The 13,998-nt window shown below is 33.5% G+C and overlaps 1 protein-coding gene across 1 annotated transcript; it reads left to right on the forward strand.

Moving 5' to 3' along the window:
- Positions 1–118: 118 nt before the first annotated feature.
- LOC110028688 (15-cis-phytoene desaturase, chloroplastic/chromoplastic) lies at positions 119–13,552 on the forward strand. The gene is made up of 15 exons (XM_020730635.1): positions 119–338; positions 726–1,002; positions 1,086–1,218; positions 1,292–1,380; positions 3,953–4,010; positions 6,211–6,366; positions 6,932–7,080; positions 7,338–7,457; positions 7,596–7,809; positions 7,944–8,046; positions 8,134–8,181; positions 8,563–8,608; positions 9,304–9,491; positions 10,168–10,330; positions 13,339–13,552. The coding sequence occupies exons 2-15, from the start codon at positions 766–768 to the stop codon at positions 13,399–13,401; spliced, it is 1,767 nt and encodes a 588-aa protein (XP_020586294.1). The 5' UTR covers positions 119–338; positions 726–765; the 3' UTR covers positions 13,402–13,552.
- Positions 13,553–13,998: the final 446 nt, after the last annotated feature.

Raw genomic sequence — 13,998 nt, forward strand, 5'->3', positions numbered from 1 at the left:
CTATATATATATATATATATATATGTTAGTGAGCCCATTTTTAATTTTTTAATTTTTTTTTTTAATTTTTTGATTGGAGGGCGCACGCCGTCCGCACGCAATAACATATTTCTTCGGACGGCAGTCGCCGTCTCGCCGAACCGCAAAAACTCCCCACTGCTAATTTCTCTCTTTTTTAAAATTTTTTTTTTTTGTAAGAAATCGCATAACCCTGTTCTCGCTGAGCTTCCAAAGCCTTCTCTCCAGGCTCTCTCTTTCAGCGCTTTTTAATCTCAGGAACCACCCAACTCCAGCATGCTTGCTATGTCGGTCGAGGCATCATTATCGATGTGAAATTGGTAAGAATCGGTTCTCCGTCCTCTTTTTGGGGTGGTTTATGGCCAATATTTACTCATTCTACGAGTTCAATTTAATGTCTGCTTTGGATGAGAAAAGCAACATCATTTGAAGATGGGACATGCATATCCTACTGTTTTGATGAAATTTTTTTTTTTTCGATTTTAGCATGTTGCCCTGTTTTCTAGTATCGAGTTTGTAATTGTGCTCGCTTGCATGTGTTCTAAGCTGCAACCAGTTTGTAATGCTTAAATCCTTCAACTTGAGTTGTTTTTAATTTTTATAGTCATCATCCTGATACTGGTTTATTGTGTAATTTGGATTTGATTAATGGTTTTGTAGAGTGGTGTAACTGATAGTTGCTTGCTATCTGATATCTGTTTTCTTAGGCTGGTGGAACTTTAGTCACCGCGTCCTGTAGAACTGCTTATGGGCGTTCCGAATATGAATCTTACTGGATTTATTTCTGCTGGCCCTCCTTTTTTTGCAATCAATAAGAAAAGCTTGTGGGATGCAAGTCCTGTTAGAAGATGTTCAATTGATACGGATCCTAGATGGAACAAGTTAAGGGCATCAAGAAATAGTGATTACGTGGGATGCATATTTGAAGTTCCAATTCCAGAGTTTTCAAAAATGAAATCAAGTCCTAAAAATGGTTCCTTGGAGGTCCTCTTAAAAAATTTAGTATAGATGGCTGTTTTTCAGTAAATATACGCGCAAAAGGACTATATCCATATCTATATGTGCAGGTTTTCTGCATGGATTGTCCAAGACCTAAACTTGAAAGCACTATCAACTTCTTAGAAGCTGCGAAGCTATCTTCATCCTTTCGTGACTGTTTACGTCCCAAGAAACCTCTAGAAGTGGTAATTGCTGGTGCAGGTAATGGTGCTTGTCAAGGGTGGGATTATTTGTGTTTCTGTTGAAGCTGATTTGATCTTGTTTCTTTCTGGAGGGTTGGCTGGTCTATCAACAGCCAAATACCTTGCTGATGCTGGCCACAAACCTATTTTATTAGAGGCAAGAGATGTTCTGGGAGGAAAGGTAAATTCTTATTGTGCTTAAAAGGTCTGTTCAATTTTATTTTGGCTGTGCTCCAACTAAATCTGTAAAGAGATTATGTTATCTATCTTTTTTGTATGAATCTAATTTAGTAAAGTATTGCACTTGTCAACAACTTGCCTTTCGTAGGCTCAGAAGTTTCTAAAGGAGTTGCATCTTTCGGCATGTTTATGATAAGTTATACCTACAAAAGGACTAACAGGATTCTCTATCTATCTTATATATATATCACAATTACTAGACTAACATAAGGGGCAAACTCTTAATTCTATCAAAACTATTAAAAAATTATGGAAGCTTCCAATTGGTGAACCGGATCTACTTGTAGAAGGCTCATTTGTTATAAATAGTGAGGGAGGTTTGTAGAGAGGTGACCCAAGGAAAAGCAAATCAATTGGTAAGAGAAAGAAGAGGAGAGACTTCAAGAATTGAGGGAGAGTATCTTGGAGATCTTGTATCGAGGTGATTCGAAAGAGAGATCATGGCAAGATGAGAGCTCATTAATCTTGGAGATCTTATATCAAGGAGATTTGAGAGAGAGATCGTGACAAGATAAGAGCTCGTTCCTCAATGTAAAAGCCTTGTAATTTTTTTTTATCGCATTAGTGGATTTGATGGTTGATTTTCCTCCCATGGATGTAGGTCCTATGGACTGATCCACGTAATTATTGGGTGTCCTTGTTTCTTGTTTGCATATTATCTTTGCTGCAGTTTTTCGTTTCTTTTCCTTGTTTTCTTGCATGCTGCAGTTTTATTCCCCTTCGACAATCAAGGAGGTGTTCAACATTTATTGTTTCTTCCTATTTGGCAGTCCAGTTCTTGGTTTTCTTCAAGGGAATTGGTAGTTCCATCTATTTTTTTCTTCAACAATTGACGTCGTCTGTGGGAAACCTAGCCACGACAATGGGAACCGCCAAATTTAACCTCGTGAAATTCACCTGAAAGAATGATTTCGGCCTATGGAGTGTCAAGATGAGAGCTCTATTGGTGCAACAAAGTGTTGCAGAAGCTTTGCAAGGGCCGGCGTCATTGTCGGTCGAGATGTCCGAGAAAGAGAAGAACGACATCCTGGATAGGGCTCACGGCTGACATGAATGAGGAAATTAGCGGAGATGGTCTCGTCGTGAGAGGAAGATCGGACAAGAAAGATTCAAGAAACGGTCAGAACAAATTAAGATCGAGACATGGAAAGAAGAGCAAGGGCTAAGGGCCCCTCGGGGCTAGGTGGAGAGAATCTCTATTCAAGATTTTGTAATTGAGAGTCAAGGTGGAGAATTGTTACAATAACTCACAATTACTAAACTAAGATAAGGGGCAGACTTGTAATTCTATCAAAGCTATTAAAGAATTATGGAAACTTCCAATTGGTGAACCGGGTCTACTTGTGGAAGGCTCATTTGTTATAAATAGTGAGGGGGGCTTGTAGAGAGGTGACCCAAGGGAAAACAAATCAATTGATAAGAGAAAGAAGAGGAGAGGCTTCAAGAATTGAGAGAGAGGATCTTGGAGATCATGTATCGAGGTGATTCGAGAGAGATATCATGGCGAGATGAGAGCTCATTGATCTTGGAGATCTTGTATCGAGGAGATTCGAGAGAGAGATCATGACAAGATGAGTGTTCATTCCTCAATGTAAAAGCCTTGTAATTCTTTTTTATTGCCTTAGTGGATTTGATGGTTGATTTCACTCCCGTGGATGTAGGTCCTATGGACCGAACCACGTAATTCTTGGGTGTTTTTGTTTCTCGTTTGCTTATTATCTTTGTTGCGGTTTTTCGTTTATTTTCCCTGTTTTCTTGCTTGCTATGGTTTCACTCTTCTTCGGCTGTCAAGATTGTGTTTGACATTTATTGTTTTTTCTTTTTCGGCAGTCCAGTTCTTGGTTTTCTTCAGATGTTCCGCAGTATAGTTCTTGGTTTTTTTGAGGTGCCAAGCGGTCCTATTTTTTCTTCAATATATATATATATATATACATGATTATGTACTTCTACTTGGTAAAAAACACATTCAGATTATTTTTATGTTTAATATCCAGCCTTTCAGTTTATTTTAGTTAAAAAGCTACTAAGCTAAAGTCAACTTTCCTGGGAGTTATCATAACTAGTCCTAGGAGAATTTATAGTAGAGCGTGAAACTTTTCACTTTTAATCCTCCATGCTCATACTATGTTAGATTATTGTGAATATTATCCATGTTTTGTTTTCTATAACATGTAGATGCCATTGGAAAACCTACTTATTATGCTCACATTCTGTGATTGTGCTTTGTCTACTTTTGTTTGGACATACTTTACATATAGCAGATGCTATGTTGCTATGTATCGTATGTACCAATAGGGGTGTAGATGAGTCGGGTGAGCTTGAGTTATGCTTAATTTGAGCTCGGCTTGCAGTAATGATAGCAGGCTTGCGAGCACAAGCCGAAGATGAATTGCTGTTGGAGATCACTAGAGAATGCATTTAACTGATCGGTGGACGGAAAAGAAAAAAGTGTAATTTCGTTTAGTAAATTTGTAGATCCATAAATGATAATAAAGATTGCTTTTTTGTTTCAGATTGCTGCTTGGAAAGACGAAGATGGAGATTTTTATGAGACTGGTCTCCATATTTTCTGTATGTTATCCATGGCTGCTTGTGCTCTAGATACATATCCTGAGATCCTAGATTGTTTTCCTGCTTTTGACTTTCATATACTAATAAAGATATAAATGAATTTTAGAGGTGCAGTTTTTTATGTAAAACCACATGCACCTTTATAATTCTTCTTTTATCCAAGTAATAATCAATAATTGTTACTAATGGTTAGAGAATTTTGCAGCAAATATGTACTTTCTTTTTTGGTTTTCATTATCAACATTAAACTTATTCAAATTATTTCGGGTTAGCTTTATGAATCATCTTTGTCCATTTATTTTTGTTGAGTGTTACATGTGTGAACTATATTTTCCTCAATTTTATAAACAGAATTTTTAGCCATATTATGTCTTATCTTTTTTTTTTTCCCATTTTTACATATTAATCAAGAATATCAATCTTATTGATGCATCATTTGCACTTTATTGTAGATGCTGAAATCACTCCAGTCTATTTTCCACTTATTGTATTTTTCAATCGATGCTACATCCAGCATCTTTATTTTACTTTTTTTTTTTTCATTTTACTCTAGTTCTACAACACATCTTTAATAGCATTCTCATTGTGGCACACAGCTTGTTTATAAGTGAGTCTTTATTATTCTCCTGGGTAGGGGTGTAAACAAACTGAACACGAACGAACAAAGCTTGTGTTCGTGCTCGGTTCGTTTGAAATTTAGTTTATTTGAAATAAGCTCGTGTTCGAAATTGTTTGTGAAGTCACTGTTCGTGTTCGTTTCTTAACGAACGAGCCAAACTCAAGCCGAACACGAGCTGTTTGCGAACGACGAGCCAGTTTAACACCACTAATATTAATATATATATAAATAATATGTTATATTAATTATATAACTTATATTATATAAATATATAATAGCTATATTAGTATATTACTAATATAGTATATTAATATATTATTATTATTAATTTATTATATATTATAATTTATAAAATTTAATTTTAAAAATATCATAAATTTTTTATATATAATTATTTTAGATTATTTTATATTTCGAACAATAATAATTCGAACACGAACAAACGCATCACTGTTTGTGTCTGGTTCGTTTAACTAACCGAACGAAAAAAATTTGTTCACGTTCGTCTCGTTTACTTATCGAACTAATCGAACAAGAACTCATTGACGAACCGAACACGAACTATTCGCGAACAACAACCCTACTCCTGGGTGATCCATATTTCACAGCCAATTTAATCATACATCTTTTATAATCGATATCATTGATGATTTTTTTCCAATCATTTGACATCTTTTAGCTTTAAGGATCTGGAAAAAAACATTTTATTTACCAAGCTACCCTAATATTTTGCATAGTTATTCTAGTCTTAATATGTGGTACAAAAAAAAACATTTTGTTTACCAAGCTACTCTAATATTTTGCATAGTCATCCTAATCTCATTACGCATCTCATTAGAGCTTCTGTTATCCCTTGTCTCTTTCTTAGTGCTAACCATATGCTAACTTTATAAACTGTTCCTTGTAATTCTTGATAATTCTATTGATGTTTCTCTTCTAAAGGTTCATTCAAAATCCCCTTCAATTTCCTAGATGTCTTTATCTGTACGTAAAATTTGATTTTCTTCTCTTCTAATGTATCTAAGCTAAGCCATGTCTTGAGATCTCCTATCTTTTCTTCTCATCTAGCCTAGTGGTACATACCTTAATGAAAGGTGTAAGTTTACCCCCCGTACCCACCCCCCACCCCCAAAATATATTTTAGATTTTTACCATTTGTGATATGAATTTATGATATGAAGTTAGGTAGGAGAGGATAGAGAATTTGATCAACTAATAAGAACCCATAAAAACTCTAAAACCTAAGAAGAAACAAAAAATGTAGCCATATATCCGATGCTGATTTCTTTTCATTCTTCTTAATAGATGAAGGAACATGGGAACTGTCCCCAATTTGCTCCTTGTTAAAATTAGTTGTGATCACCTAAGAAAAAATAATAAATAAATAAATAAATAAAAGTTAGGTGCGATCAACATATACGATAATTTGCATTTTTACCTAGGTTACACAATTTTAGAACCGAGTGATAAGTTTTCTTCACATCCCTACAGTTGAATTAGTAGTTTTTTCAAGTTTTGCGTGTAAAATAATTGCATTTGGAACAAGAAACTAAGATATTCTTCCTTTTTTATGGAATGTAGTTGGTGCTTATCCCAACGTTCAGAACTTATTTGGAGAGCTTGGAATTAATGATCGTTTGCAGTGGAAGGAACATTCCATGGTTTTTGCAATGCCTAACAAACCAGGAGAATTCAGCCGCTTTGATTTTCCAGAGGTCCTTCCAGCTCCCTTTAATGGTATGCAATTCCTTCAATATAAAACTAATGAGTTGTTTTGTTTGAGGAATTAAAAAAAAGCTGAAACATATGTGAGGTCTAAATTTCATTCCATTATGTTAGTGATCTGGAAACATTGGTTTTGCAGGTTGCTTTTGAATGAGTGTGCATGACTTCCAGTTGTAATTAGCACATGCTATATTTGACCAGTATAAGTTGAGACTGAGCAAAAATAAAGTATAGTTTTTTTGTTCATATTTCATCTTTTGAACAATAATAAGAAATATATAATGTTTTATTGCATCATCAAAAAAACACAATTTATTATGAGCATATTCTTATGGATGTTAAAACCAAAGGCTCCCTTTGATGACAGCATTTATTTTTAGTATATATTTTGTTTGCTACAATGAAGGAACTTTAAGGACACGGGGAAGGGTAGCGGTATTTATGTATAATTTAATATCAATCATTTTCAGTTTACATATTAGCCATTTAGCATATCATTCTCGAATAATATATGGATCTGACATTTCTGTTCTCCTTATTTGGTCTATTACTAAATGCTTGAGGATGTGAATGGTAGGTATATGGGCCATCTTAAAGAACAATGAAATGCTGACCTGGTCAGAAAAAGTGAAATTTGCTATTGGACTTTTGCCAGCCATTGTTGGAGGGCAGTCTTATGTTGAGGCTCAGGATATTTTAACAGTTAAAGAGTGGATGAAACGGCAGGTTTTGTAATCTTATATTATTCTTGTAATGCAGTTATTCTAGTAAAGTTATGGTTGTAAATTAATGATGCAGATGTAATCAGTAGAATTTAAACTTTGATGCTAAGTAATCATTCGGTGCAGCATACTTCATTTATTCGTCTCTTGTTGTTTATAAAATTTTGACGCTTAATATCATTTCATTTTAATATTAACATAACAAATATATGTTTTTTTGGGGTATAAAAAATAAGAAACTATTTGTTTTTATTCTTATAGGGTGTACCCGATCGAGTCAATGATGAGGTTTTCATTGCCATGTCAAAAGCTCTCAATTTCATCAATCCAGATGAGCTTTCAATGCAGTGCATTTTGATTGCTTTAAATCGTTTTCTTCAGGTATGATTTTACCGTTTTATTTCATTTTCACAATCTTGAAAACATCTAAGTAGTTGTTACCTCTATAGATATAATATGTTAATATAAGAGATGATCCAAATTATCAATTACCCAGATGGTCTTCTTTTTTTTAATCAGGAAAAAGACGGGTCAAAGATGGCCTTTCTAGATGGTAATCCTCCTGAGAGGCTATGCAAGCCGATTGTCGAACACATTGAGTCACTAGGCGGACAAGTCCAGCTGAATTCTCGTGTACAAAAGATTGAGTTGAATTCTGATGGAACAGTTAAGCAATTTGTGCTGAGCAACGGATGTGTTATCACCGGAGATGCTTATGTATTTGCCACTCCTGGTATAACTTTTGCTTTCAAAAGTTTTTTTTTTTTTTTCTCTGAAATTGTTCTGTGAATTTGAATCTGCCTCTGAAATTGTTCTGTGAATTTTGAATCTGCAGTTTTGAAATAAAATCTTTTTGGCAATTCTCAGTTGATATCTTGAAACTTCTTTTACCTGAGGAGTGGAAAGAAATGCCATACTTCCAAAGATTGAATAAATTAGTAGGAGTCCCAGTGATTAATGTTCATTTATGGTACATTCCTTGTTAACAGCGAGAATTATTTTGGTCAATAGTTTGAATTGTTTGTGACGTTTTTCATCTGTAAACCTCTTTTCTCAGGTTTGATAGGAAACTGAAGAACACATACGATCATCTTTTGTTTAGCAGGTCTGTATTACTCGTGCAAATTAAATTGCTTTGCAGATTTAGGTTTCTCTTCTTGACATTTTATACAATCTCTTGTAGTTAAAGAACTTGTCAAATACCCGTAGTAGGAAAACTTCATGCTTCTCCTATGAAATTATCCGGTTTCAGAATATTTATCTTCACACTAGATCTCATGCTATAAGCCTAACCTTGATAAATGAAAGTATCCGTTTGTTGAAAATGAAGGATTTATCAATTCAATGAATTTTAAAATTTGGCAGCATTCTCATCTGTTTCTCTAACAGGAACTATTTATTTTACCAAATGTTAGTGCCATTGTAAATGGTCTCATGCTTTTGTGTAGAGTTTTGAATGCATTTAATTAGTCATTTTGTTTTTCAGGAGCCCTCTTTTGAGTGTCTATGCAGACATGTCTGTAACATGTAAGGTAACAAGATTCTATTATTACAAGATTCTGTTATTACAAATATTCTGTGTTCGGTTCATATTAGCAATAAATATAGTACCTAATCTCTAAATATTTTGAAACTTAGTGGCACTGACGCTGTTTACTGTGGAATTCATTCTGCCTATAAAGCTCTTGATATATTTTTAATTTCTAATGTTTAAAAGCTTTGAACCACTTATGCTGGCTGCCTTTGATGTGAACCTCACAAACTGAGTGTGCCCTCTTTAAACATTTTAACATGAGTTGAAAATTTCATGGTTGAAGCTAATAATATTATCCTAAGTATTGACTGATCTAGAGAAACCCTTTAAGAATTGCTGGGTTTTCGGAGCATTATACTTGTATTGAGTGAAAATATCTTCTATTTGTATTTTTCTAGTATTCAGCATTTTCTAAGTATTGAGAATTCCAAACTTTGAATGATTGGGCCTTAAATAAAAACATTGTCACTGCTATATGAAACTAAGTTTTGTGATTCATAAATCTGCCTATTATCATTGGTTTAAATATGTTAACAAGTTATTTTAGTTAAAAAATTGCTATTGTAACCTTTTCAAGTTTGTCCTGTATTCCTTAAAAAATATGCACCTGTAATGTTAACAAGGTTATTCGGGATACTAGTTTCTTTTGGGAGCTACGGCCGTGATTTCACTGTTTGTTTTTTATTCATTCAGGAGTATTATGATCCAAATCGATCCATGCTCGAGTTAGTCTTCGCGCCAGCAGAAGAATGGATATCACGTAGTGATGATGACATTATTGCTGCTACCATGAAAGAGTTGGAAACATTATTCCCTGACGAAATTGCTGCTGATCAGAGTAAAGCAAAGATTTTGAAGTATCATGTTGTCAAAACACCAAGGTGAGTTCTAAAATCATAAATTAAATATGTTCGAGTATTTCTCTTTAGAATATAAGGCGCTGTTCTGGTAGAAACTCTGCGTCAACATTTATTCTAAGGATGAATTTACAAAAAATAGGAGAGGCTTGAAGAAATGATTAGATTATATAAGGCTGCATACATCAACCCCTTCCGAAATCACAAAATGATATTTCATACAATTGTATGCCCTTTTTTATTATGAATTCAACCAAAAATTGTGCAGAAATAAATTTAAAATGAAGAAATTGTAATAGGATTCTAGTTTTTGGTAAGTATAAGCTAACATATAACTGCTATTAAATATGGTAAATTACAGAATCAAACAAGCTTGAGAAATTTAGACTGTTTCACATAAAAGTTGTATTAAGAAATATGTTAATTAGTTAAATCATTTAAAGCAAAGATTTATGCATGCGTAGCATGCAGATATTTTTTTTTTTCTTTTCATCTCAGTACAGACTGCAATAATGACCATTAAACTCTGTACACAGTGTATTGATATGACATTTGCTAATATTTTCTCACTATTCATGACTATTATAATTATAACTTCTTGTCACGACTATCAAACTACTGTTATTTCTAAATTAGAAAACCAGAAGTTTTCTAAACTTTGGTTAAATGCTGTTCATCGACGTACACCATGCTTTGACAGATCTGTTTACAAAACCGTTCCAAACTGTGAACCATGTCGCCCATTACAAAGATCCCCTATTGAAGGGTTCTATTTGTCTGGTGATTACACAAAGCAGAAGTATTTAGCCTCTATGGAAGGTGCTGTTTTATCTGGTAAGCTTTGCGCAAATGCCATTGTCCAGGTAAGCACATATTTCGATTTCTTCTTCAAACCTCAAATGCAAATATCTAATGTAGATGTTGCATGTACTGTGCTGCTATTAAAAAAACTTATATACAAGAAAACACAAATTGCAAAACTTGATAAAAAAGAATGATGAATAGTGATTTATAAAGCGGACCCAAATTGTTGGGATAAGACTATAATGATGATGCATGTGATATTTTGTTTTTATTAGAAATTGTTGAATCAACGAATTCAAACTTGGATGTGTTTTTATTAGAAATTGCTGAATCAACGTATTCAAATTTGGATGTGTTTCAAATAAATATGAGTGTTTTTCAAACAAATATGAGAGAATGATTTTTATTGAATGAGAAAAAGGATATGAATAATGACTTATTGTACACCTCATTTTAATTAACAAATGATCGAACTGCAATCATGATATGCTACTTTTAATATGGTAGTTATAGGCCAAATATGATTTTAATGTGATGTTATTTTAAGGATCAGCAATATATCTCTTCTTTAGCTTCCTGTTTCGCATGCACTTATATTCTGGCTTCAGCACTGAATGACTTCTTGAACAATTTTTTGAGCTTGCTCAACTTAGGCGCGCTTAATGCACATGTCCTAAGCACAAGAAGCTAAGCACACCTCTTCATGTAGATTACTAATATTATTATCATCATTTGCATACATATTTATATTCATGTCGGGTCATCTTGCATATAAGGAAAGATTATAAGACCCATTTCCTGCCAACTAGTCTATCTTGTACGACATTGAGACCTAAGCAACATGGTTTTAAAATTCTCAGAAGTGAATTTTAGAGGAATTCCCTATCTGGCGGATATAAGACTTACTGTTGGGCGTCTCAATATCCCCTGGTTAGGTTGTAGGTCTTTTTGTGATCATCTTCTCAAATAGTGGAAGATTAATCTCTTATATTTTAATTACTTGCATTAGATTCATTGGACACTTATCGTGGATGGTATTGTAAGTCCCATTCCCTTGTCCTGTCCTTTCAAGGCATTCTTTAGAACATTGTCAGTCCACTCTAAGAATTACCCCTCTAGTTGTTGAGGAATAGGGAGCCTCGTCTCCATTGTGGTCTTTAAGATGGGTAGTTCCATGGTGTTGCTAGTCCTAGCTTCAAGTGGCTCCCACTCGGGAGTCATCAATCCTATAGCTTTTTCTATTTTTTTGATTCAGCAATTCTCATATCATACATTCCTTGTAACGTCTCGCTTGCGCTTAATTATTTGAATTATAAATCCTTAGGATCCGCAGCTGATCTAATTTCGCCATATGTTCTATCAGTTGGCATCCATAACATTCTCCTCGTGCAACACAGTCATAATTTGGTGAACTTCTTCGATGACCTGAGTACTCGATGTTCCAAAATATAAGCCCTTTCATTTTTTTTTATTGTTATGTTCGTAGGCAACTCAATTATGCTTCATCTTTAGGAGGAAGCTGCACATTTTTATTTAAGTTTCTTTGATTGGGATGCTCCAATATGCCCACGAATGCAGGACATGTCTTTTATTAAAAAAAATGTGCGAGACACATATCAAATGTTATTATAATATTTATATCTTAAAAACCTTAGGCAATCATCAATGGATCAGTTAGTAGCCATAAATCATAATGACCATAACACCCCAAATAATCATAAATAAAAAGCTGTCCCAGTAAATATAATCATTTGAATTAAAAGTCATGGATATTTAGAATTTCACCAAACTTCTATCATATTAACTGAAAGAAAATTGATACCAAATCTATTATTTGAAAAGAGAGAAGAGGAGGGCTACTTATTGATGATTAATATGGAGGTTAACAAGGTGTTAAAAACTAAAGATGGTTGTTGTAGCTCATGCAAAGAGCCGGATTAGAGGTCAGTGATCATGACAAAGAGTGTCAAGTTTGCTATTACAATTCTCAGTAACTACATGTAAGTTGCTAGTTGTATGAAGAGCCGACATTGAGCTGGCAACTTTAAAATGTGATCGGATTTCTAGATTTAATGTCAAGGTCTCGGGCCATCACATGGGGTCGATGTTGTCAATTATAAACCGTAGTTAATCTCCGAAAGGGGAAGAGTCCAAACTCAATGTATTTTGTGAGACAATGAAAAGAGAACATAATCGATTTAGAGTCAATCATGCAAAGTTTTATATTTAATATTTACTATTTTTTTATAAAATTTTAACGCAATTATTTAGGACTTGATTGCCCATTTTTATTATTTTTTAATCGAAGAAACGTCATATTATTTAAACAATATGTCATGATTGGAGGATAAAAAATATGGGAAAGTTAATATAATAAAGCTGGCTTTTCTATACTTATTTCCTTAACAACATCAGTAAGCTGGATATAGCATTAGAGGTTAATATTGATATATATAAACTCTCTAGTCATTTTTTTTAGGGGGCCAGACAATAAATTTTCGGAGCCCGCACTTAGGGGATACAACAACCAAATATTTTTCTCAATTTATCTCAACTTAGAGCTGACATTTTTTTTTCCACCATATTTTTTAAATCCCGCTCAAGCTTTAGATTTATCGACATATCTAACATAGCTTATCATCAACCAAATAAGCATTTTTTTTTTTTTTAAGATTTGCTTACATACCAACTTCAATTTATATATATATATATATATATATATATATATATCTGTGTGTGTGTGTGTGTGTGTGTGTGATGCATCAAAAGATCTATTTCACTTTTTAAAAGCTAAAATATTGATATTTGTTATGTGGGTATGAAAGACGGTATCTATATAAATGCCTCTTGTAAAATTATTTACTATATGTAATTTATCTTGTGGTAACATTTACTATATGGTCTGTCTCTAGTTCAGTTTGAATGCCAGAGGCCAGCGGTCTGTCTCTAGTTCAGTTTGAATGCCAGAGGCCAGCTTTATGATTAAGCATTTTATCTCGAAAACACTTAACAAAAATCTTATCCAATATAATGATTATTTCTGCTTTGCTACTATTGATCTTTGCAGGATTATGATAAGTTGGTTTCTAGAACCTTGAGAGAACCATCTGCTGAGATATTTGTGGCCTAGTTCAGGATCTTCAGCTGTTTCTTCTGCATACCATTTTATGTTTCATTTTTGCTTAATACAAGTTTTTTAAGCTTATGAAGCTGTTGACGCATCAAATTGTATCATAATATCTTTTAAATTATTTGGCAGTTATATATTTAATGAAATTAAATTAGAGGGCATTGATATTTTTTATATTTTAATTTAATACCTTTTTTCTTATAATTTTCTTTTAATAATGATTTAATGAGATTTAAGATAAACTGAATTATTGAATGTTAGGAAATTGAAAAAAAACAAGGGGGCATGTTACACTATAGGAATGTCTTCTTTTTATTTTATTTTCTTTTTTTTTTAAATTTTTTTTTATTTTTTATGCGTTTCTGTTATTTCTGAAAATTTATATTGTGAAGGTAAATGCATTAATTAAGATGGTGTGTTCTAAAATTTGAGGGCCTATAAATTGAAAGACTAGTGAACAAATATGGAATTAATCCTGTGGAAGCTATAGATATTTACTTTCAGTAATAGCAAAATCATATTGAGGGCCCGTTTGGGGCAGCTTATTTGGTGCGGTGGCGTTTGAAAATGCATCTGGCCTGTTTGGATAAATTGTGT

Source organism: Phalaenopsis equestris, unplaced genomic scaffold, assembly GCF_001263595.1.
Source record: "Phalaenopsis equestris unplaced genomic scaffold, ASM126359v1 Scaffold000522, whole genome shotgun sequence".
Classification (NCBI taxonomy): Eukaryota; Viridiplantae; Streptophyta; class Magnoliopsida; order Asparagales; family Orchidaceae; genus Phalaenopsis; species Phalaenopsis equestris.

Coding starts and splice junctions, on each gene's coding strand:
- LOC110028688 (XM_020730635.1), top strand. CDS start 766: ATGGGCGTTCCGAATATGAATCTTACTGGATTTATTTCTGCTGGCCCT. Junction 1,003..1,085: donor CTAAAAATGGTTCCTTGGAG/GTCCTCTTAAAA, acceptor CTATATGTGCAG/GTTTTCTGCATGGATTGTCC. Junction 8,609..9,303: donor ACATGTCTGTAACATGTAAG/GTAACAAGATTC, acceptor TTATTCATTCAG/GAGTATTATGATCCAAATCG.